At 64.8% G+C, this 23,293-nt stretch overlaps 8 protein-coding genes across 8 annotated transcripts; 5 read left to right on the top strand and 3 right to left on the bottom strand.

Annotated features, from left to right (window-relative positions):
- Positions 1–138: 138 nt before the first annotated feature.
- Positions 139–3,803, bottom strand: PFL1_00458 (uncharacterized protein; the record flags this gene model as incomplete). Its single annotated transcript, XM_007877953.1, has 2 exons — positions 139–2,657; positions 2,921–3,803. The coding sequence occupies 2 exons, from the start codon at positions 3,801–3,803 to the stop codon at positions 139–141; spliced, it is 3,402 nt and encodes a 1,133-aa protein (XP_007876144.1).
- A 2,145-nt stretch (positions 3,804–5,948) lies between these two features.
- On the top strand, positions 5,949–7,717 carry PFL1_00457 (uncharacterized protein; the record flags this gene model as incomplete). The annotated part of the gene is made up of 8 exons (XM_007877952.1): positions 5,949–6,097; positions 6,179–6,427; positions 6,523–6,634; positions 6,713–6,745; positions 6,843–6,981; positions 7,077–7,290; positions 7,384–7,556; positions 7,647–7,717. 8 exons carry the CDS (start codon positions 5,949–5,951, stop codon positions 7,715–7,717), a joined length of 1,140 nt encoding a protein of 379 aa, XP_007876143.1.
- A 791-nt stretch (positions 7,718–8,508) lies between these two features.
- On the top strand, positions 8,509–11,982 carry PFL1_00456 (uncharacterized protein; the record flags this gene model as incomplete). Its single annotated transcript, XM_007877951.1, has 1 exon — positions 8,509–11,982. One exon carries the CDS (start codon positions 8,509–8,511, stop codon positions 11,980–11,982), a length of 3,474 nt encoding a protein of 1,157 aa, XP_007876142.1.
- Positions 11,983–12,228: 246 nt separating this feature from the next.
- PFL1_00455 (uncharacterized protein) lies at positions 12,229–13,993 on the bottom strand (the record flags this gene model as incomplete). The annotated part of the gene is made up of 7 exons (XM_007877950.1): positions 12,229–12,345; positions 12,468–12,648; positions 12,740–12,781; positions 12,864–13,371; positions 13,480–13,547; positions 13,642–13,855; positions 13,945–13,993. The coding sequence occupies 7 exons, from the start codon at positions 13,991–13,993 to the stop codon at positions 12,229–12,231; spliced, it is 1,179 nt and encodes a 392-aa protein (XP_007876141.1).
- A 748-nt stretch (positions 13,994–14,741) lies between these two features.
- Positions 14,742–16,505, top strand: PFL1_00454 (uncharacterized protein; the record flags this gene model as incomplete). The annotated part of the gene is made up of 1 exon (XM_007877949.1): positions 14,742–16,505. The coding sequence occupies one exon, from the start codon at positions 14,742–14,744 to the stop codon at positions 16,503–16,505; it is 1,764 nt and encodes a 587-aa protein (XP_007876140.1).
- A 446-nt stretch (positions 16,506–16,951) lies between these two features.
- Positions 16,952–19,393, bottom strand: PFL1_00453 (uncharacterized protein; the record flags this gene model as incomplete). The annotated part of the gene is made up of 2 exons (XM_007877948.1): positions 16,952–18,361; positions 18,425–19,393. The coding sequence occupies 2 exons, from the start codon at positions 19,391–19,393 to the stop codon at positions 16,952–16,954; spliced, it is 2,379 nt and encodes a 792-aa protein (XP_007876139.1).
- Positions 19,394–20,150: 757 nt separating this feature from the next.
- On the top strand, positions 20,151–20,705 carry PFL1_00452 (uncharacterized protein; the record flags this gene model as incomplete). The annotated part of the gene is made up of 1 exon (XM_007877947.1): positions 20,151–20,705. The coding sequence occupies one exon, from the start codon at positions 20,151–20,153 to the stop codon at positions 20,703–20,705; it is 555 nt and encodes a 184-aa protein (XP_007876138.1).
- Positions 20,706–21,839: 1,134 nt separating this feature from the next.
- On the top strand, positions 21,840–23,026 carry PFL1_00451 (uncharacterized protein; the record flags this gene model as incomplete). The annotated part of the gene is made up of 3 exons (XM_007877946.1): positions 21,840–22,190; positions 22,289–22,883; positions 22,974–23,026. 3 exons carry the CDS (start codon positions 21,840–21,842, stop codon positions 23,024–23,026), a joined length of 999 nt encoding a protein of 332 aa, XP_007876137.1.
- Positions 23,027–23,293: the final 267 nt, after the last annotated feature.

Below are 23,293 nucleotides of genomic sequence, written 5' to 3'. Positions count from 1 at the left end.
TACAGGTCAAACGTGTGAAGGTACGATAGAAATACAAGGATCCACAACAGAAGAGTTCGTCGAGGGGGCCCCTCCACCGGATTGTCCAGCAGGAGGCGGGGAGGCCCGGCAATCTTTCGTTCGAGTATACTGTCATTGTCAGGTCCGGACGGGATCGTGTGCGGCGGCGGCGGCGGCGGCGGCGGTGGAGATGGTGTGTTCCTTGGCTCCGTCGTCCGATGACATGGCGTTGGCTGCCGACTGGCGGATCTTGGTCTTGGCGCGCAGCACCTTGAAGCGCACGCCGAGGGCGAGCGACTGCGCCGATCGCTTCAAACTCTCGCCTGTCGCGTTCAGACCGCCATTGGACGACGGGGGCGAGGACGACTTGCGCTGCGAGCCAGCCTCGCCCCGCCGTTGCCGCTGTGCCGTGCGCGTGTCGGCATACACCAGCTCGGCCTGTTCTGGCAGGGCCGCGGGGAACGAGGCCGTGATGTTGTGTACCGCCGAGGACGAGTACTTGGTCGTCGGGCCGCCGTGGGATGAGGAGAACTGCGACGACGCCTCCGAGCACGAGCGGTCGCGTCCGCCCCAGGCGTTGTCGTCGGCGAGCGGGCGGGTGGCGAACTTGGGCGAGATGCCCGCGTCGGGACTAGAAGATAGCGAGTCAACCAGGATCCCGCGCTGCTCGGGATGCGCCGAAGACCGCTGCTGGTGACTGCCGCTGTGCGCCGAGTGACCCCGCTTGCCCTTCGACAGGTCCTTGATCGACGAGGCAGACAGGGATCCGGCGATCGACGAGATGCCAGAGTGCTTGCGCTCCTTCTTCTCCTTTTGCACCAGACCGGCAGGAAAGTAGCCGGGCGCCTCGGGATCCGTCCATGTCGCGGCGGCGGCCGAGTTGGGGGTGAGGAGGTCCTCGTCGACGTAGCGCGGCCGCGGACCTGCCATGGGCGTGAGCGGATCGAGCCTGTCGCCGTCCTCGTCCTGGTAGTCATCGAAGCCGACCGACCGATGGAAGTCGGGCCAGGTGGTGGAGCTGCGCGGGATGCCACCTTGTGTCGGCGGCTCGTCGGCGTAGCGCAGTCTGAAGCTGCCAAACGGCGAGATGGGTGGTGGATCGCGAGGAGACGCAGAGGACTTGGAGGTGCTGGAGTGACTCAGGGCGGCGTCGCCGCACGACGACAGCTGGGGCGAGGTGCGGGCAGTGCTTGCGGCCGAGTGGTGGATCGAGTCCGATAGGGCGTCGACCGATGCCCCGGCGTGCGAAGGTGACGAGGACGGCGAGACCGGCTGCGCGGCGTCCAAACTAAGTCTGCCGGCCGTGCCTTGTATCCGCTGGCGGCGCTGCGAGACGCGTTGGGGAAGGTGTCTTGCGAATGCGGTCACCTTCGACGGGGCCGTGGCGTCCGTCGAACTCCGTTGTGACGAAGTGTGATTGGCATGGCGAGATCGGCCGGCGTCATCAGAGGAGCCATCGTGCTGAGTCTCGTCGGCGTGCTGGCGCTGCTGCTCGAGAGCGAGCTGACGCATCCTCCGGTCGAGGTCGACTAGGCCGGTGAAGCCATCGCTCCAGTCGTCGAGCTGGGGCGAGGCGTGGCTCGACTTTCGGCTGCTGACGGCGCTGGTGATGATCCCGGTGCCAGTACCGGTGCCGCTGCCGCTGCGATGCGGGTTGGTCGAGGATCGGCGGCTGGATCGCTCCGACGAGGAGCGCGCACCGTCTTCGGCTTTGGCGTGCTTCCTCTGCAGACGGGCGTTGATGATGGTGCTCATGCCGATCGAGAGGGGGAAGGCGTCATTGCCTGCGCTCCTGGATCGCGTCGGGTTAAATTGGGACGCCGAGCCGTGGCTGGATTTCGGTGGCGAGCTCTTGCTGGTCGATGGTCGGCTGCTGGACTGGACCTTGTCGCGAGTGCTCGGGGCCCTGTCTGTGCACCAGGTCTTTCCTCGCCTGAGCGCTGGATCGGATGGCTGTGAGGATGCCAGAGGTGCTGGTGAGTTGCTGCTGGTGTCGACGGCTTCGATGTGCTGAGGAAGGTAGGCGTCGGGAACGGCGGTGGCGCGCGCGTCGAGGATGGGCTGCACGGATGTCGTTGGTTGGGTGGCGGGTAGGGTACGGTCGTCGCCGGTGGTGGGAGGACCGCCGCCGCCGCCTATATAGAATGTGCTCGAGGGCGGGTTGACATGAGCCGGGCGGTGGCAGTGCCTGGCGGCCTCGGAGGCGGATGCGGAGGCGGCGGGAGCGATGCCATCAGCAGCGGCAGCAGCGGTTCCTGGATGCGGTGGCAGCGGCGTCGGCGAGGGCGTCGTTGTGGTCGGACCCTGAACCTGGCGGGCCGCTGCTGCGTGGAAAGCGGCGACGGCGGCGGCGGAGGTTCGGCCGTCGACGTCTGATGGATCAGCACGGGGAATGCCCTTTGTGCGGCGGCTTTGATGCGACGATGCTGGGCCGGCGTCGCGGTGGTCGTGGCCCTGGCTCGATGGGGAAGGCGGTGCGGACGGAGGATCGGCAGCCTCTGCTCGTTGGCCGCAGGCTTGGCATGCGGTGGTGCCGGACCCCGTCGGCCGGGCCGCGTGCTGGTGGTTGATGTGGAGGAGGGACCGATGATGGGCGCCATCGTCGCACGCGGGCGACGACCAAGACGGCGGGGACGACGACGCAGCGGCTACTTCTTCTGTTGGCGGCCAGCGTGACAGCGGGTGTCAAGGCCCGATCGGGCAGGGGAGGAAACCAAAAGGCAGGCAGGCACGCGGCCGCTCTTTAGGTCAGCCGATTTTCACACGCGTCGGAAAGAAGAGGCGGGGCGGGCAGGCCAGGCCAGGCCGGGGCAACAAGGGGCCCGCCCAGGTGGAGGACGGCGTACGGGTCACATCTTCCGGATGAGGTGGGAAAGAGATGAAAAGCGCAGCTCCAAGGGAGGGACACAAGAAGACTCACCTTCTATGCTCGGCGACGACACGCTTCCTTCACGGCGATGGTGGTCAGCCTGCTGACGAGGGCCGCGACCAAGCTCGCCCGGCGACAACGCATCCTCTAGCGTCACCCCGGCCCCGCCGGGCGGGGTCTCACTTGGCCGAGATTCGACGGTTGCGGGCGCCGGGCTGGCCGTCGGCGGCCTCGTTGGAACGTGGCGTAGAGAGGTACGCATGCCGGAGTCCAGTCCGATATCCTCTCGCTCGTCGACACCGCGGCCGCCGGCGTCGTCATGGTCGTCCTCGTCGCTGCTGCTGCTCAACAGGCAAGCCTCGTCATCGTCGCCGAGGATGTCGCCGTCGACCTCGAGCCCAAGGCCGGACGCGTACCTCGATGCGTGGCGCGGCTGCTCAAAGTCCGAGAGCCCGGCGAACGCAGAGGGTCGGCCGAGGAAACCAGCGGCGCCTCCGGACCTCGATCCGGAGCGCGAAGTCGACCCACGGCTGTCGGACGGCGACGACTTGCAGGACAGCGAACGGCCGTGGCGGAATCGCTCCGAGACACCCGCCGTCTGGCCGGCAAAGGTGCCCGTCATCATCTCGAGCGTGTGCCGCACGAAGCTGGGGTCGTGCAGCTCGTCATCGTCGCCCAGGATGGGGTTGAGGTCGGCCTGGTCTAGAGACGGACTGGCCATGGGGTCGCCCGCTGGGAGCGAGGCCAGGTGGGTCGTCGAGCCAGACTTTGGCGACAGATGCGAAGGTGTGTTCGAAGCGGCCGGCGAGGGTACGACCGATGACGAGTAGATGCGGTCGCGGTTCTTGGTCTTTTTCCTCGACAAGAGGCGCTTGGGCAGGTCGGAACCTCCCGAAGAGCTGCTGGACCGGGCTAGCGGGCGTGAAAGGGGCATGTCGGCAGTAGAGGCGTTGCCGGGGAGAACCGTAGTCCCGAGATGATGCTGTGTGGGCAATCTTGGGGCGCGGAACGAACCGAGGGGGACCAGAATGGACCTAGCTCGAGGGGCGCTGAAGACTTGGGGTTCAAGGCCATATATGGGAGCATCAGAAAGAGCAGACCCAGGCTGCCGCGACGAGGCCAGAGTCTGGCTGGGGCACCGAGGCCTCGCGCTTGGCCAGGCTGGACGCTGGAAAGCTTGCTGGTTGTAGAGCTTTGGGGTTGGCGCAAGTGGCGGCAGCCCTTATCCGTCGGGCCGACAGGGTCGTGTGACGAGAGGGCTGGCCGACGCTGACCAGCGCAGAGTGGCAGCTGATGACCACGGCGGGACGGACGGTGGCCGGAGTCCCAGCGCTGGGCGTCGATGAAGTGGCTCAAGGTCCAAGACCAGGCCCCCTGTATATGTGAAGTCGGTGGGCGTGGGGCGCAGCGCGGGGTGGGTTCAAAAGCCGTTGCAGTTCGAGGTAGAGTTTGCCTTAGCCACACGCTGTTTTTCCGAGCAAGCGAGGATGGAGGTGGAGATGGTTATGGCGATGGCGATAGTTGTCGAGGATGGCGATGGTGAGCAAGACGAAGGTGAAGGTGATGTCGATGGTGGCGAAAAGGCTCAGCAGTGCCATCGGGGCGCACCATGCTTTTTTTGCGTTGGGCATAGCAACCATGGACTCGATAAAGCCAGGCCCGGGAAGAACTTCCACCTCGACTCCACCGGTCACCAAAAAAGAAACAGAGGGCGACAGCGACAGGCAGGTACGGTACCGCCATGATGCACGCTGTGCCGGGGCGGGGTTTGGTGCCCCGCCGGCCGCGGAAGTCGAGGACCGGCCGGTGACTAGGCTAGGACCCGCTGCGCCCGTCGTCATGCCGCCATGCATCACCACCAGCTGGCAGGCAGGCACAGCCCAGCGCCCCACCAGCCAGCTTCTTGGCAGGGAGAAAAAAGAAAAAAATGGCCGCCACTTTTGGCCGCCAGCGAAATTCAGCCTGAACGCGGCTCAGCCGGGCGCCAAGAGGCGCCCACGCCAGGCGGGCCCAACCGCGTGCCGAGAGGGCGGACCGGCCCGAAATCCTGCACGGCTCAACTCGTCGGGCGACGGACCAAAGCGAGGGTAGGGTGGGCTGGCGTCCGAGTCATGTACGGCCATGCGGCCTCGGACGAGTTGAGCCGGGCACGCTTCCGAATGTACGATAACGAGCGCTTTTTCCCACGGAAGCGGGCCGCGCTGTCACTCAAAAAAGTGCCAGCTCTGGATGGGTACATGTCGGCAGGCAGGGGCGTTTCTGGCGGGGTAGGTTCGTCCCGCGCCTTGACGCCATCCCACGCCTCTCCGCTGCACCGAGTTCGACGTGCGGATGCCTTTGAAGCGCCCTGGCCGAGCACGGGCACATGGTTCTCTCTCGGTCGTAGTCAAGAGCAGTCGCCACAGCCCAACAGGCCGGTGCCGAAGCTTTGCTCAGGTCGCGCCCGACTTCCGAGGAGACGGAGAGGCAGGCAGTAGTCATGGCATCCCGGTGACTTGCGCGGCTTGATCGCCGGCAACAGACCGGAGCTGGTGTGGCATTTCGCTCCTTCTAGCTACTCCCCGCCACGAGGCATCGAGATGCGGTACCAGTACATCGTCTAGCATGGATCACATGGGCGGGGTGGCGTGCCATGCTGTCCCATACACGGTCAGGGCACAGGCCATCCAGAGAAAGGGATGCTGTATAGCGAGCACCAGCAGGGCGGATTCTACCCCGGATACCACCCCGGATTCGGGCGCGCTGTCGCGTGAGCGACCAATATCTCGCTCCTGCCTTGCTTGCTTATCAGCCACCAGCGCCAAGCCTTTGCCGTCCTGCACGAGAATATTCTGGCGAGCCCGTCAGGAGGGCGGAGCGGAGCGGGCTCGGTCTGCAACGACGCCGCTAGACGAAGGTAGGTAGTTACCAGCCCTCGCCTGTGGCGTTCGCAGCAACGACGACGGCCGCGTTCTTCGACGACGACCGCGACTGGAGGCCGAAGGTACAAATACTTACTCGATGGCGGCGGAGACGGAGGACGCCTATCAAACAGATCCTCAGAACTTCCTTCAAACTCGCAGGACCGACGACCCTCACGATGCTGCCTTCCACCGTCCTTTCCGCGCTGCTGCCTCTGGCCGCGACCCTGCTGCCTTCGGCGCTCGCAAAGACCGTCTACACGGGCGATCGAGTCAACGGCCAGGCTGTCATCTCTAGCCTCGACACCAAGGACCTCGACTCTTCGAAGTGAGAACTCAGACGTCGGTCCGTATATGATATGCTGCGATCGAACCCTCGCTTACCCTGCTTCACCGGCTGTTCGTGTAGGGTGCACCGCTTCTACCTCCGCGCCGGCTCGCTCAATTCCGGGCATCCCCTCTATGTGCCAGTTTGGGTTGCCCGCGGTGCCGGCGCCGTAGAGGATGGCAAGACCTTCTGGGTCTCGACCGTCGTCCACGGCGATGAGCTCAACGGCGTGAGGGTGGCGCAGCTGCTCCTGGGCGACCTGGAAAAGGCCGTCGAGAACGGCAGCCTCAACGGCACTGTCATTGGTGTGCCTGGCGTCAACATCCTTGGGTGAGTGTCGAGGCGAGGTGTGGCCGAGTGGTCGTGATATAGGAGACGCGTGCGCGAGGCTGATGGACATGCTTGGGATCTGCCCCGCCCCACAGCATGTCGCGCAACTCGCGCTACGTCCCGAGCTCGTCATCGGGTGGACTGGAAGATCCCAACAGGCTGTTCCCTGGCGTCAACGCCTCTTCGGGCGGATCGTTTGTCGAAGACGTGAGTCCATCGAGGCTTCTCTTGCACCTTGCGGGACTGGCACACTCACTGAGCTCTACGTCCGTGTTCATCTCGCAGTTCATCTACAACGTGTGGTTCGGCCTGACTGCGGTAAGAGTCGACCATCAGTTGGCGATCAGATACCACCTAGGAAAGAAGTTGCTGCTGACCCGGCCTGCAACGCTCTGCTACCGATCTTCACCCGCAGAACGGCACCCAAGTTGATGTTGCGGTCGACATGCACACCCAGAGCACCGGCGGTGACACGCCCATGTGGGGCTATGCCGACTGGAGGGTGCCGGAGATCAAGAAGCTCTCTGAGCTGGCGGCCGTTGATCTCCTCAAGGGTGAGTGGCGCGCTCGCTACGGCGCTCCTGGACGTGTATAAGGGCTGCGAGCTGATCTTTCCCTTGCGTCTGCGCCTCCGATGAACGAACGGCAGTCGACCCGGGTGAGCCTGGAAGCCTGGAGACGACGTTTGTCGAGCACGGTGTGCCTGCCATCACCCTCGAGATCTCCAACGCCAAGGTGTGGCAGAAGAAGTACATCAAGCGATCGCACGAGTTCCTGCTGCGAGCGCTCGACGCCTGGGGCATCCTGCCGCTCGAGGAGGGCTCCGAGGCGCAGACCAACTACGACCCTTCGCGCACTTACAAGTGAGTCGTCGTGGACGCGAGCGGGACGCCGTCGATGAGTCCCCGGACAACATGCTGACGGCTATCGATCGACTTGGTACTTGGGACGCGCAGCGGCGATACTTTTGTCGCTCACCAGACTTCGCAGGCTGGCTGGTGGGACGCCTACGTCCAGCCCGAGGACGACGTCGAGGCGGGCCAGGTGCTCGGCAAGCTCTACAACACGTGGGGCGACGAGCTCGAGACGATCAGGGCCAAGGCGAGCGGCAAGGTCCATACCGTTTCCGGTGAGTGAAAGCTCTGCCCTGACGAAGACACCGGTCGGCGAGTACTGACGTTCCTCGCTCTTTCTTGTGCCGCCGCGTCGTCGAGTCCAGCTGATCCCGCTCGCGAGGCCGGTTCTGAGCTGGTGCGACTGATCCGCAACGGCACCGCGCCAAAGTCGTAGGTAGTCGGTCTACGGGTCTGGCGTTGTGTTCGAGTCCTTCTGCAGACCGCAGCGCAGCTCTTGTACGGACAGAAGTAGAAAGTAACGTGTGTCGGGGCGGCGAAAGGCATGGAAGCAGGACCCTGGTCCTGAAGTGCGGATGTGCGGCAGTCGTTGCGAGGTTCGGGTACAGTGTCCGAAGCATCGGAGGTTGTCGGTCCGTCTCTTTGTCGCGTGGCGAGATGGAACAGAGCCTCAGGTCGCTCCGCCCGGCGCTGCCTGTCGGTGCTCGCGACGGTATGGGACGCTGCGCTCGATAGTGTTCCGCATGCGCCAAGACCGATACTTGCTGATGGGGTCAAGGTGGTGGTCAGGGTCCGACACGTACTGGTCAGAGGAGAGCAGGAGGAGGGCGGGCTGTGAGATGCGAGCCGATCCTGACCGCTGGTACGCGGGTAGGGACGTCGGGGATAAAGCTTCCCTTCGGCCTCTGTGGCAGGCGGCCCGTCGGGTTCCGGCACTCACCCACCGTGCCTTGAGCTCGCGCGGCCTCCTGCCTTTGTCGACCCACACCACCACCACCACCACCACCACCACCACCATCAACCGCCGCCTCTGCACTCTCGTTGTTGTTGAATTCCCTCGACGCCCTGCCAGCACTGCGCTTGCCCGGAGACTCGGTCGATGTTCTCCGCTCTTTGAACCAGGCTTCTCCCGCTCGCGAGCTCTCTGTCCTCCATCATCTGCACATTATCGACACTCACCCTTTCAGCCCTGGCTAGCGGGCGTGTACCTCCATCGACACCTCCGTCATGTCGACACCAGCAGCGGGTCCGCTCGCGGAAAAGGCGGCTACGCCGGCCGGCGCCTCAGCATCGCCTTCGTCTTCGTCGCCGCCGCTGCTGCCGACTGGCCGCCTCGTCACCGCCAGCTTCCAGATCAGCGGCATGACGTGCGGCGCATGCGTCGAGACCATCGAGAGGATGATCCGCAACCAGGCCGGCATCCATTCCATATCGGTCGCCCTCCTCGCAGAGAGGGCCACCGTCACCTTTGATGACGCCACGTGGACCGTCGAAAAGGTCGTCGACGAGATCGAAGACACGGGCTTCGACGCAACCTACATCGAGACGATACGGACAGAGACGCCCGGTGGCGGCCCGGAAAAGGCGCTCTCGGGCACGGGTGAGGAGAACGGCAAGGGCCAGCCTCAGGAGCTGGGGACCGCCCAGCTCAACGTCTTTGGCATGACATGCGCCTCTTGCTCCTCGACCGTCGAGAGGGAGGTCGCAAAGGTGCCCGGCGTCATGTCGGTCAGCGTCTCGCTCTCGACCGAGAAGTGCCGCATCGAGTACGACAAGGCTCTGCTTGGGGTGCGCGACCTCGTGGAGAGTATCGAGGACCTCGGCTTCGACGCCGTCGTCTCCGACGAGCGCGACACGACGCAGCTCGCCTCGCTCGGCAGGATCAAGGAGATCGCAGAGTGGAGATCCGCCTTCCTCTTCTCGCTGTCGATGGCCGTGCCGGTCTTCTGCCTGTCGATGGTGCTGCCAAAGTGGCAGTGGTCTCGGTCGATCCTCTGGTGGCAGCCCATCGCCAATTCCTACCTCCAGGACCTCCTCTGCCTTGGCCTCACGATACCCGTCCAGTTTGGCATCGGTCGCAGGTTCTACCGGACTTCATGGAAGGCCATCAAGCACGGCAGCGCCACCATGGACGTGCTGGTCGTCATCGGCACCACCGCCGCCTTCACCTTTAGCTCGTTTTCGATGCTGGCCGGCCTACTGTGCCGACACGAGGTCGCACCGGCCTCAGCTGTAGCCACCACGCCCGCCGCAGCCACCTCGGCCGTCGCGCATATCGTCCAGCGCGGGATGGACATGGCTATGGGCGCAGCCGGCATCGACGGCAGGTGCACCAAGCCTGCCACCTTCTTCGACACCTCGACGATGCTCATCACGTTTGTGTCCTTCGGGCGCTTCTTGGAGAATGCCGCCAAGGGTAAGACGAGCGAGGCGCTGTCGCGGCTCATTGGCCTCACCCCAACCTCGGCGACCATCTACTCGGACGGTCTCGAGGGCAAGGTGGAGAAGAAGGTGGCCTCGGAGCTCATCCAGCGGGGCGACTACGTCAAGGTCGTGCCCGGAGAAAAGATTGTCGCCGACGGCGTCATTGTCCGCGGCGAGTCGACGGTCGACGAGAGCATGGTGACGGGCGAGGCCGTGCCGATCCACAAGGTCGTCGGCAGCCAGGTCATTGGCGGCACCGTCAACGGCACCGGCACCTTTGACTTTCTCGTGCAGCGCGCCGGCAAGGACACCAGCCTCGCCCAGATTGTCAAGCTGGTCGACGAGGCGCAGACATCCAAGGCGCCCATCCAGGCCTTCGCCGACAAGGTGGCGGGCTACTTTGTGCCCACCGTCGTCGGCCTCGGCGCCCTGACCTTTATCGCCTGGATGGTGATTGCGCACCTCATCTCGGGCCCGGCGCTGCCGTCCATCTTCAACCAGCAGGGCGTCACCAAGTTCATGGTCTGCCTCAAGCTGTGCATCAGCGTCATCGTCGTCGCCTGCCCGTGCGCCCTCGGCCTCTCGACGCCCACCGCCGTCATGGTCGGCACAGGGGTCGGCGCCCAGAACGGCATTCTGATCAAGGGCGGAGGCCCGCTCGAGGCGAGCAGCGGCGTCAGGCGGATGCTGTTTGACAAGACGGGCACGCTGACGAGGGGCAAGCTGTCGGTAAGCGGCGTCTTCTGGACCGACGGCAATGCGCAGGACCCTTCGCCGGTCGCCGCACAGTCGACCAGCGACCTCGACACGGTCGTCATCGGTGGCCTGTCCAAGAGGCAGACGCTGCAGATGGTTGGGGCGGCCGAGTCGCGGAGCGAGCACCCACTGGCTCGAGCCCTGGCCCGGTACGCGCATCGCAGCATCGGTCTGTCCAGCACGGTGCCTGCAAAGCCCTCTGCAGACGCACCTGCCTCGCTCCTCCCCGGCACGCAGCAGCAGGACAGCGTCACGTTCCCCGACGTCAGCATCAGCGACTTCAAGAGCACAACGGGCAAGGGCATTCAGTGCCGCATTGGCCTTCAAGAGACGCTGACCGACCACGTCGTCCGTATCGGCGTCCTCGAGTTCGTCGCCGAGCGGCCCGGGTCGGTGCCGGCGGCCATGCTCGACTACTCGAGGCGAGAGCAGTCGCGCGGCCGCACCGTCGTCTTTGCAAGCATCGACGGCACGCTCGCGCTCGCGCTCAGCCTGAGCGATCGGCTGAAGCCCGAGGCGTTGGCCACGCTCACGGCGTTGCGGCGCATGGGCATCCGGTGCGGCATGGTCACGGGCGATTCGAGGGTCACCGCCCAGGCATTTGGTCGCGAGCTCGAGATGGACGCCGACGACATCTACGCCGAGATGAGCCCGAGCGGCAAGCGCGACCTTATCCTGCAGCTGCGTCAAGAGGCGCAGGGCATCGAGCCGTTGGCAGGCGACCTCGAGGGGCAGGGCGGGCGTACGGGACCGATCCGACTCGCAAATGGCCAAGACGATGGGTCGTGGTTCTCATCCCTCCTCGGCAGCGGCAGCGGAGGCGGTGCGCGAGGCGGGCGCAGCAAGCTCTTCCGCGAGAACCGCGCGCTGATCGCCATGGTGGGCGATGGAATCAACGACTCGCCCGCGCTGGCCTCGGCCGACCTGGGCATCGCGCTGGGGACGGGATCCGACGTGGCCATCGAGGCGGCGTCGATAGTGCTGATGCGCTCCAACCTGCTCGACGTGGCGGCGTCGATCCACCTCTCGCGGCGCATTTTCGCGCAGATCCGCCTCAACTTCCTGTGGGCCACCATGTACAACCTGGTGGGCATACCCCTGGCCATGGGCGTCTTTCTGCCGTGGGGGTACAGTCTACCGCCCATGATGGCCGCGGCGGCCATGGCGTTTTCGAGCGTCAGCGTCGTGCTGAGCAGCCTTACCCTCAAGTTCTGGAGACGTCCGCGCGAACTTGCCGTCGCGTTCGTTGATCAGGATGACAGCGGTGATGAGGAGGAAGAGGAGGAGGAAAGGAGGGCGAGGGAGGCAGGACACGTGGCTGCCGTCGGCGAGGGCGAGGCGGGGGCGTTTGCGCGGGTCGTTTCCAATGTCCAGGATCTGGGCTTCCAGGTCCTCGGTCGTGTCGAGACGTCCTTGGCGTCCCTCGTCGGCTCGCGCCGGTCCAGGACTCGGCTCAATGCTCCCGCTACCGCACCTGGCTCGGCGCAGTACCAGCCCATCGCCTCGGACGACGTGGCTTGACGCTGTCGTTGAGCCACCTACCCGCCCTCCGCCCGCTCCCGGACTTACCTCTTGGAAGACACTTTTTGTACGCTCCAAACTTCGTCCGGCCCCCTCTTTGCCATGGACAACCTGCCGTCGATCGATGGATGAATGTGTACGGGTATAGGTACCGTTGCTACACGGCGATACGACCGTGGTAGCCGGTCTGTGCTAGAGTGCTAAATGGCCTAAGAAGAAACGAAGGAGAGTGCGGTGGGAAAGACGTCAAGTCCTCGGCCGCTCTACGACGAGAAAGGCGGGCACGAGCCGCACGACGTCGCCGTCGTCTTCAAAGATGAGTTGGTAGTTGGCGTTCAACAGTTCCTGCTCTCTCTTGATGAGCTGCGGGAGCGGGCCGAAATGTAGGGTAGATGGTTCGAGTTCGGTCAGGTCAGCATTGCTCACGCGCCAACAGGGCGGGAACCAGCAGGATCGAACGGAAGGAACTGGCAACGGATGCGTACCTTGCTGACTGGCGTCGGACGAAGGATGCCTGGTCCTCCTCCTTGCACGGTGGCGCGGTAGAAGCAAGACGTGTCCGGGTACAGTCCCATCACCTGCGCCCCGACCGGGTAGTCGATGGGAGGCAGCGTCGAGACGCTCTCTGGCAGCGGTACAATGGCCTTGAGCGTCGTGTTCCAGGTCCTGTGCAGGGGTGACGGACGAGCGTCGTCGATCAGTCAGCCTTCGTCAGTCGCCCTTGCAGTCAGATGCAGGCACCAAGGCAGATACCTACGGTCCGAGCGGTCCTTCTTCTTCCGCATCCTGGACGACGTAGCTGCGAGGGTGAAGAGCGCGGCAGGACAAGGTCAGGTCAGCCGCCTCGCCAGACCATCGACAGGAACATTTCGTAGACGCACCGGTTGCGATCGTTGTTGATGCATTCGATGACGGTGGCCATGATCCAGGTCTCGCCGTCCTCCTCGCCCGGCAGCAGACCCGCCGCAGCTGCGGCATCGCCAGCGCCCGCGATTGGCCCTCCTGCTGCCCCAGCACCCGCTGCGCCTGGTGCGGCCTTTTTGACCGGTTGCCTGAAGGCCACCTTGCGACCCTTCTGCAGCGGCAACTGGTGCGCAAGCGCTTCCCTCCTCGCTCGTGCCGGATCCACGCCACCAGCGCTGCTGCTCGCACCGCCGCTACCGCCGCTGCCGGACGGCTGCGATAGCGCGCCGTTGGTGCTCCCTGCGCCTGCAGAGTCCCTGAGGCTGGAGCCGGCCAGGCCGGTGTTAGTCGAGTAGGAGCGACGCGTGGTTCCAAGGGTGCCCTTTGCCTTGCTGGCGCTGCTTCCGTAGCGGTCGTCGGCGAGCTTGGAGCGCGAAACAGGCGTCGATATGCCCGAAGACGAGCTGCCACGCGTCATGGCATGGTCTGCGTGGCGGTCGGGCGGGCGGGCGATGGGAGCGGGTGCAAGAGGAGCCGGATCAGGGGCAGCTCGAAGTTCAGGGGGGCAAGGATCGTACCCGCCGTCGTGCTCACCTCCAGGATCGGTCGAGCTCCTTAGCGCGGTCAATATGCCGAGCTTTTCGAGCGCCGCATCGACAGCTCTATGAGCGAGTTCGGTGAATTGGTGCGGGCGGTCAGCTCATCGTGCATTTGACAAGGTGCGAACGTAAGGCGCCAACCCCGGACGACACCCACGTCTGCTCCTCGATGGTCTTTTGCCTGAGCTCTGTGCAGATATCGTCTAGCCTCCTGCGTTTGGACTTGTACTCGTCGCCGGCGGCGCGCTTTTCGCGGAGGACGATGAGGTCGTTGCGGAGCGTCTCTGCGATGCCGGAGCGGTCCTGGGCTGCGAGTCGGATGCGTTCGATTGTGCGGAGGTGGGTGCGCACTCCGTGCCACAGCTGTACCTCTGCGAGGGTCGAGGGAAGGGCGAAGCGTGGTTGGCACATGTGGAGCGGGGTGAAGAGTAGCAGCGTGGCGGACTGGAGGGGCACTCACCCTCGGAGCCCGACTGGGCCAGGCGGTCCTTTCTCTGCCTAGAGGCCATGGGGACAGGTATGGATATGGATCGAGATGAAGCACAGGATAGGATGATGGGGATTGGGGAAAGCGATGTCAAATGGCAGAGGCCAAGAGGCGGTAGAAGGATGGACGGTGTTGGCTTGATGGTGGTGGTGGGAGGCTGGCCAATGCGTTCCGGGCTGAGCTCGCGCTGCAACGCGTCGTGGAGGCCGACCCGACTAGCGGGGGGGACCCTGGCCTGGCTGGCTGTCGGCGACTCGAGACCAAAACCCCAACTGATCATCTCTCGTCCGAGAAAAAGAATCCGCCTCCACAAAGGCGAGAGACGGCTGACTCGGCGGGTTGGCCGAAGTTCGCAGGTGGATTGGGTCAGGCGGGCCAAGCTGGCAGCCAGCCAGCCAGCCAGGTGCCAGATGGCCCACTCACAAAAAGAAGAAATGACGCTGCCACCCGTTTCCGTCAGAGAGCCGCCCGCCGCCCGAGCCTCGCTGAATGGCCATGGCCGAAATGCCATCCCTCTTGACCACCTGTCATCATCCGTCTTCCCTCGCATCCTCCATCAGCCTCTCCTACGACCTACACATCCTTTGAGCAGGTCGCCTTCCCTTCTGCCTCCGTCACTACCGCTTTGCACCCAACAGACGCCTATTGCCATCACAGCCACCGTCGCCCGTCGCAGCGGATTCTCAACGTTGCCACTCAGACCCCAGCATCAACCGCCTCTCGACCTCGCCGGGCAAGGTGGCAACCACGCTTTCCCGGCCTCTGCCGCCATGTCGGCCTCTTCGCGCCACCATCGCGCCGCCGAGGCGCACCGCTTCGACAGCATCGAGCCCGAGGCCTTCCCCTCGATGGCATCCACCAGCCTCGAACATCCTCGCCGCCACCAGCCCGTAGCGTCCACCTCGTCCGTCACCCTCGACGACCACGATGGCTCTCCAAAGCCACGACCACGGAAACCCGTCACCCGCTCAAAGAAGGCCATCGCCGCGGTAACGGGCGCCGTCACCACCTCGCTCCTCATGACCCCCTTTGACGTCATCAAGACCCGCCTCCAGACACAGTCGGCCCCCGAGCCTCTCTTCGTACCCTCGAGCCACCTGCCCACGACTGCATTCAGCGCACCCCATCCCACTCCCGCCGCATCAGCGTCCGCTTCAGCCTCGACGGCGGCATTATCGCCCTCTTCGGCAGCCGCTCGTGCAGCCACCGCATCGAGGTACGCCGGCATCGGGTCCATGGGGGCGCATCCCGCCACCTGCTGCCAGCAGACCTTCTTCACCGCCAACAGCCAGGAGCAGTCCTTGACATGTCGGTACGATCCGAGGCAGCCCTCCTCGTCGTCCTCGACCGCACACAAGCAGTCCCGCTCGCTCCGTGCGGCGACGAGATCCTCGCTCTCACACTCTGCCAACCACACCTCCTCGTTTTCGGCCTCAGCCACGCCACGCTCCTCGGTCCGCATCCTCCCCTCGCCTCCGCCGGCACCCAACGCCTACACCCATCCGAGCCCATCGGCGACCATCGCCAACGGCGCATCGTCCTGCGCATGCGCGTTCCCGGACCGCAGCGTGGCGGCCAAAGAGCTCGAGGCCGCCGCCGCGCAGCAGGGGCGCCTGACGGGGCTGTGGGACGGCGTCATCAAAGTGGGCCGCACCGAGGGCATCCGCGGGCTCTGGCGAGGGCTGGTGCCGACGGTGGCCATGACGATCCCGTCGCAGGTGACCTACATGACGTGCTACGACTACTTCCGGTCGATCCTGCTGGCCAACGAGGACATTGCCGAGGTGCAGGCGCACTTCGAGGAGCGCTCCCAGTCGCAGTCGAGCGACGGCACCGTCAAGCGGACACCGTCGCTATCGGCCATTACGCCGCACTCGCTCATAGCCTCGCTCGTGGCGGGAGCTACGGCGCGCGGCATCTCGGCCACGCTCGTCACGCCCCTCGAGCTGATCCGGACGCGGCAGCAGTCGGCGCCGCGGTCGAGTTCGTCGCTCACCTCGATCCTCGGCACGCTGGTGCACGAGATGCGCACCTCGCGCGAGGGACCGTTGATCCTGTGGCGCGGCCTGTCGCCGACGCTGTGGAGGGACGTCCCCTTTTCCGCCATCTACTTTGCCGGCTACGAGTCGTGCAAGCGCATCCTCACCGGCGGCGGGTTGGGAGAGGGCAATGCGCAGGGGAGCGGCGAAGAGTTTGGAATCGCCTTCTTCAGCGGCGCACTGAGCGGTAGCGTCGCTGCCGTCGTGACGCATCCTTTCGACCTGGTCAAGACGCGTCTGCAGGCCGACCACGTCGTCGTCCCTGGCGGTCGAGGGGGCGAGGACAAGAGGCTCTCTGCCACGCTGCGCGCACGCGGTGGGGGCGGTGCCAAGCACGTCGGCGTGTTCGGGACCATGAAGCAGATCCTGCACAAGGAAGGTCTACCGGGCCTCTTCCGTGGTCTCAGCCCTCGCACCGCCAAAGTCGCCCCGGCTTGCGGCGTCATGATTGCCAGCTTTGAGGTCGTTGGCCGCTTGCTCAGCGATATCGACTAGGACTGTTCTCTCCGATGCGTTCACGTATGAGCTACGAGCTTGCTTGCTTGCTCGCCTGCAATGCCATGTGGGTGATCGTGATGGGCGATGCCGTCGCCGGCTACCTTTTTGTGTGTGTCATTACGAGATGGGGCCCAGCGGATCAGAGGGGTAGAATCAGGGGCGGGGAAGGAGTCAGGAAAGCTACTACTAGACTACGTTACATGCGGGGGGGAAACGGATCGATGCTGCGACCGAACGGGACGTCTCTTCGAGTGACGAGGAGGTGGCAATCCGATCGCAACGGCTACATGCTCGTGGGGGAGAGACGGGATCGAGATCGAGAAGGGTCGGGATAAGGTAGATCGATCGGGAATGGGACGCTGGCCGGCGCTGGCGTAGAGGGCTGGCGTAAAGGGCGACCTGAGGATTGAGGGTATCGGACCGGGCCAAGGCGGAAACCGCCTTCACCTCGCCTTGAGCGGGCTGTCGTCCACTTCGTAGGCAAGCTGCTTCAACTCGTCGTCGACGTCCCCGTCGTCCATCGACGCCGCCACCGCCAACGACCTCCTGGATCGCTTGTCTTGCGATGGGTAGAGGCGCTTCTGCGCCGGAGTGCCCGCCTGGCTCGTGCCGGCACCGACACCAACACCAGCGACGCCGACCCACTCCCACACTCGCTGGTACTCGCCGCGCCACTTGACCTCGTTGGTGCGCACGTTTGAGTTTTCCTCGACGATGTTGGCCACTTTCTTCCAGAGCCGCTGGCGCGCGCTCCTCGAGTGCTCGGAGCGCAGGACGTGATCGCGCAGGTGCGACGTCGGCATGGCCGACTCTGGGTGGCTGACGGGATCGACCGAGTGCAGGTGGTCCTGCTCCTGCAGCCGTTCCAACGCCACCTGCACCAGCTCGGTCACCTTGCGCTTCTCGTCGCGCATCGCCTTTCGTCGGCGGCTCAGGACAGAGCCGGCGATCAAGGCAGAGGCCAACAGGGCAGCGTAGATCCACGTCCGCTCAATCAAGGCGCGCACCGCAAGGCGCGAACGGCATCCAATCGAGAGGATCGGAGCACGCGCTGCAAGAAGCGGCTCCGCCATCGCCAAAGCTGGATCGCTCGAGTTGCTGGCGATGCGGATGACGTTTCCGTCCGAGTCGACCACATCCTCCATGGCCAGGTCCCACAGCTGCTCGAACAGCTCCTCCGAGACCCTGCCGCGGTCGCGGGAATCGAACATCACCTGACGCACCAGCGGCTCCGGCAGCGCGTAGCGCAGCTCGGGGCGCGAGCCCTTCTTGACGAGTGCTGCGACGCTGGCGTGGGGCCCCTGCTTGCCACACACGACCTCGCCCTTCCACTTGGCCAGCCGAATGTTGATGGACGATGCGAGATCCGCGGCCAGGACCAGCTTGGCGGTGTCGGGCACGCAAGAGGGTCGCACCCAGCCGAGCGGCAAGAGGAGGCCGCTCAGTGGCACATTGTCGAGCCACGCGTGCTCGACGACGTAGTCCGGCGAAATGCAGCCGAGCAGCCTGGTGTCCTTGCAAACGGCGTTGTCGGGGCACGGCGTGCAGGTTGGGCGGAGGAAGTCGGGCACGATCTGGCCAGCCAAGGCCGATTCGTCGTCGTCGTCGTCGTGCTGCTGCCCCTCTGCGAGGGCCGCGCGGGATGCAGCGGCTGCAGCCTGGGCCTCCAGCTCGCGCTGGATCAGCAACGAGTTGGTCGTCGAGCCCGTGTCGCAGTAGCCAATCGTCCTGCTCTCTCGGGTGTACCACAAGGCCCAGAATGCGACGACGCCCACGAGAATCACCCACAGCAGCTGCGAGCTCTTCTGCGACGTCGTCAAGTCCTCATACGCGTAGCGCTTAGAGGTGCGACGCTTGGCGGGCGGCCTGGGCGAGGCAACGGGAGAGGGACTGGTCGGAGCGAGCGGGGGGCTCACGCTGCTCTCTGAGCCCCATTTTGACTCGTCTTCGTGCTTGACCTTTCCGTTGCCGACGGCGAAAGCTGCATCCTGATTCTCGTCTTCCGGACCGAGCGATCGCGAAGGCGAGAAGAGCTCTCTACCCCTCTTGAGCGCGTCGCCGATGATGCGCGGCGGCGTGGCCGCAATGACACTGGGGTCCATGTAGTTCTTGAGCGCCGGTACGGTCGAGCTCCTTGGCACTGCTGCCTTCTTGGACGATGCCTTGCGGATCGGTGCGCGGTCCCTGTCCTCGTCCTTGTCCTTATCCTCGTCGTCTTCGTCATCGTCGGAGCGCATGGCCAGCCTCGAGGACGGCTCGCCCATTGTCTTGCGTCGCGCCCGACGCGCAGCGGCGGCGGCCTTGGCGGCCGGTCCGACCTCGGGCGAGGCTTCGCTGCCGCTCTGGAATGGATTGTAGTCCGAAAAGCCCGACTCGTCCCTGCCTGACCTGTCTTCCGACCTCTTGCTGCCACTTTGCTCCTGGACGTCGAACGAGACTTCTTTCGTTGGCGATTGGCGGCTCGCTGCAACGGTAGCCGGCGCCGACTTCCTCGGCCTGCCTCGTGGCCTCTTGACTGGCGCCTCAGCTACCTGCGCTGGCTGAGCCGCGCTGGTCTCGGGCTCGTTCCTGGAAGCTGCGGTGCTCGTCCGTGCGGCCAGAGAAGGAAGGCCCCTGCGAGGTGCTTTGGCTGGCGAGTCATCGGCGCTCGAGTCGTCGGTGCGCTGAGCTCGCAGATCGATGATGCCGCTGGAGCTTGCGACTACGGTGTTGTTGCGCGACCGCAGCTCGGGAGCCAGGGGCGCAATGTGGCGGTTGAATTCGGCGACGAGGTCGGCCTTTCTCGCCGTGCTGGACGGGTGAACGTCGTGCTGAAAGAGGAGGGAGCGGAGCTGCGCCATCTTGAGCGAGTTCGGGTCGAACCCCTCGGCGAGGTAGTCCGGCATGGAGGACAGGGCGTCGGTCAGGGTCAGTGTGGCGGTGTGGCGGTGTGGGCTGAGCAGAGTGCTATGGTGGTCGAAGGCGAAGGAGGGGGGGAAAGCGTCACGAGGGTGGCGCACGACGGCCTCCTCAGAGGGTGGTCGGCGATGGGGAGCAGATGCTGGCTCGGCAGAGGCGGAAAGAGGAAAGAGAGAGAAGAAAGGAGCCGCGGGTGGGAGAATGATGGTGGTCAAGAGGCAAGCGCCACCGGCAGAAGCGGATGGCTTTCTATAACATCACAGGGGCCGCCTGGGCCAGGCTGGCTTGTGATTTCCCAAACATGCGCAGCCGTGTTGATGTCGTGGACCCTGTCCCCGATCTGATCCAGATGCCACCTGCAAATCGGGGACCCAGAGCTTTCCTCGGATTGCGCGGGACCGAGTGACGGAGAGAGCCGTCGGCGAGGGTTGGATTTTTCCGAGCCAGCGAGACAGGGTTTCGGCAGCGCCGTCATCCAGTCTGGCCTGCTGGCCCGCTAATCAGGCACGTTGGCGCGCAGCCCTCTCCTCTCCCCCTCTCTCCCTGCGTGCGTTGCGCTGCGCCGCCACCCTCTGCCCTGCCTCGATGCGCCGCCTTTGAGCAGCTGCGCCGCCTCTCTTGCCCCTTTCGGGTCGCCCCCTCGTCAGCGCTGTTCGTACCTCTACCACCATCGTACCCCCTCCCCTCGTAGCCCCTCTCGCATCAAGTCGACGACGACCTGCAAACGCAACGCCGCCGCTCATCATGCTCTATTCGACCTCGCCCTCGTCCTCTTCGGCCGCCTCAAGCTCGGGCAGGTCGTCCCCCGAGGCGCAGCCGCACGACGGAGGCTCCGGCAGCGGCCGGTCGGCGACGACGACGGCGTCAAGCTTCCTGCCGCCCTTTTTCATGTCGAGCAAGCAGCCGCTCGCCCCGCAGCTCCAGCAGCCGCTTAGGACACCGTCCTCGCTCGACAGTGCAGCGCCGCCCCCGCGTCGCACAAGTTTCGGCACTGCCCTTGGGCCCGGAGGCAAGCTCTCTGCGCTGAGCGCGCTGGGCTTCTTTCCCACGAGCTCCACGCTCAGCACATCGCCGCCCTCGTCTTCGGCCTCAAGCCTGGTCAAGCCAGAGTTTGGTCCAAGAAGCGCGTCCTCGCCAGCGGCTAAGGGGGCGGCTTCCGAACTTGGATCCGCCGGTTCGTCGTCCTCGCCTCAACCCTCAAAGGCAGCGCCTCCCAGACGCCATATGTGCTTCCCAGACGGTATGGGTGGCACAATGTGCGTCGAGATCCGGGACCGTGACCGGCGAGGATCCTCTTGAACGTCAATCGATGCTCGCTGTTCACGACATCGCTCCCTCGCAGCGGGGGTCCCTTGATGCCTTGGCCCGGCCCTCTCGTACCTGAGGTTAGGCCAGCTTCCCGTTGAAGAGCGTCTCAGACTCTATCAATCGCCTTTGCGACCAGTCTCCGCCCCGACTTTGACCAGCACGACCCTCTCCGAACATCACATCGACCACCGTCGGCCCCTGTCTCGCCATCCTCTCATGCTTCTCGCACGCTTCGCAGTCACCATCAAGCCCCAAGTGTTGACCCACGTCTACCGTCTTGGTATATCCGCGGTCAGCCTCCACCGCGCCGCCCTTCGCCCAGCATCCGATGTACTACCATCCTGATCCGACGTCCGCGTTCCTTGCCGTCGCGCCTCGCCGCGTGTCCGCTCTAGCCTGCCATGCCCTCTTGCCAGTCTCCCGTAGTCTCGGTCCCGTGTAATCCCAAGTCGTCACACTCTTCTCTGCCGCTGCCATGTCGGGAGGCGGATTGGATGTGTTGGACTGCCCGTCTTGGCCCTAGACAGCCGCAAGGTAAGGGGTGACTCGCTGGCACCGCCAGGCCCGGCCAACGTTGTTGACAGCCAAAGTGGAGGCAGCGGGCCCTCGGGCTGTTCATTTTTTTTTGGCTTGGCTTGTGCGCAGCCGCGGGCGCATTTTCTTTCGCCCTGGCCTGGCCGCCTGGCCGCTCGCCGGTGTTGGGCTTGGCTTAGGCCAGGCTGTTGCTTGGTCGACCCTTCGTCTTCTCTCCCACACACCCATACTCGCTGTCTCCTCTCTCTCTCTCTCTCTCTCTCTTTCCGCTCCTCACCTTTGGCCGCTAGCACTGCCACTCACCGCCGCCATCTTCGGCACTTCTGAACTCCTGCTACCCTCAACGCTCCCTCATCACCCTCCGACGACACTCACGCCCGATGCTCTTGTGACGACTCGTCGGCAGCCTTGTCCCCGCCCGGCGCCGGGAGGGACGGCAAAGCTATACCATACCTCCCTTGGCTGGTCGTCATTCGGCACACCACCTCAACGGCCCAAAGCTCAGCACACGGCCCAGAAAAGAAAGCAACACCAACGGCATATTTCGCCGACGTACGACTACCGCTCGGTCAGCGACCGCCCGCGTCGGCAATGGCCAGCTCGTTCAGCAAAGGCCTCCCCGTCAGCTGGGGCTCCGCCTTGGGAAAACGCCCGCGAGACCTCAGCGACGAGTCCGATATCTTTGGACCCGCAGAGGCAGGCAGCTCCCCGTCAGACGACGTCTTCGCACACCTGCCAAAACGACAGCATACCTTGTCCGCGCTGGACCACACTCCCGAGAGGCCGGCCAGCGCCATGCAGCTCAGTGACATCGACATGGGTTCGCCCCTCCAGGCCATGCGGCTCGAGAGCCCGTCGCCCTTGCACGCCGCCTGGGCGGGCTCCGACGAAGCAGCCAGACAGCTCAAGGCGCAGCTGGCAAGCAGTCGAATATACCCAGAGGTGAGCATGGCCCTCCTCTGTTGTCATCCTGACGGCTCTTACAGCCGTTCTGATCGCCGTCCTGGAACGCTGTTCGCCTCTTCCTAAACCCCGTCCAGGCACGATCGGAGAGCAGTGAAGGTTCCGCCGAGCCCTCGATGCTGGTGGGATCAAGGCCGTACGGAACCCGAGTCGACACGCCGCTCGTCAAGAGCATTGCACGACACGCGCCCAGCTCGCCATCGCCGCTCGCCGCGAATCGACCCCTTCAGCTCGGCAGCACGCGGACAAGACAGCGCTCGACGCTCTCGCAGACCTCACTTGACATGATGGAGGAGGAGGTCGGCACGCCCTTGATACCCATGTCGATCGCCGAGTCGCTCGAGTCCTCGCCGCAAGTCAGCGAGTCGGTCACGCCCATGTCGAGCTCCTCATCGCCCTGGCAGTCGAGGGAGGGCTCGCCCATGGCGGCGCGCGCAGCGACCGCATCTTCGGGACAGCGCTCCGGGACCGCTTCGGACGACGGCATGGACCTCGGCAGCCCGCTCAGGACGCCGACCCGCACCAAGACTGCGAGGACGCCGCCGCAGCAGGGCCTGCGCAGGCACCAGCACTCTCCCGGCCTCGATCGCAACGGCACTCCGCCCGGCGGAAAGCAGATGCTGAGGTACACCATGGGCTACCGCGAGGACTGCGAGCTCTGCAGGCTCAAGAGTGAGTCTCGATCTCGGCCGGTCGGACAGAGCGGCTGACTTTCTCGGCGCTGACCAGGGCTTCTATCTTCCTGCTTCCTCGTCGCCGCAGCTCCGGGCCACTATAGCCACGTCGTCCATCGACGTCCCAGCACCAACGCGTAGCCATCACGCTCAAGTCAACGCAAAGCCAAGTCGATCTCCAAGGCAGCCAAGCAAGCATGCCAGCCACCTTCATCCAGCAGGTGTATCACGTTGTCAAGCTCTTTCGGTTCGCCTCATCCCACCGTCACCTGTCTCTCCAGCCCCGCATCCCAACTCGTCGTCCATCGCCCTGCAGCCCCTGATCTTTATCGCGCACAAGCACGCACACCATCCGCACACAGGTTCTGACTGTATCTCACGACCCTCTCGTCCGCTCACCACCGCCGC

This window comes from Pseudozyma flocculosa (genome assembly GCF_000417875.1).
Source record: "Pseudozyma flocculosa PF-1 unplaced genomic scaffold scaffold00001, whole genome shotgun sequence".
Lineage (NCBI taxonomy): Eukaryota > Fungi > Basidiomycota > Ustilaginomycetes > Ustilaginales > Ustilaginaceae > Pseudozyma > Pseudozyma flocculosa.
Note: the sequence above shows the minus strand (reverse complement) of the source record. Positions and strands in the feature narration are given on the sequence as shown.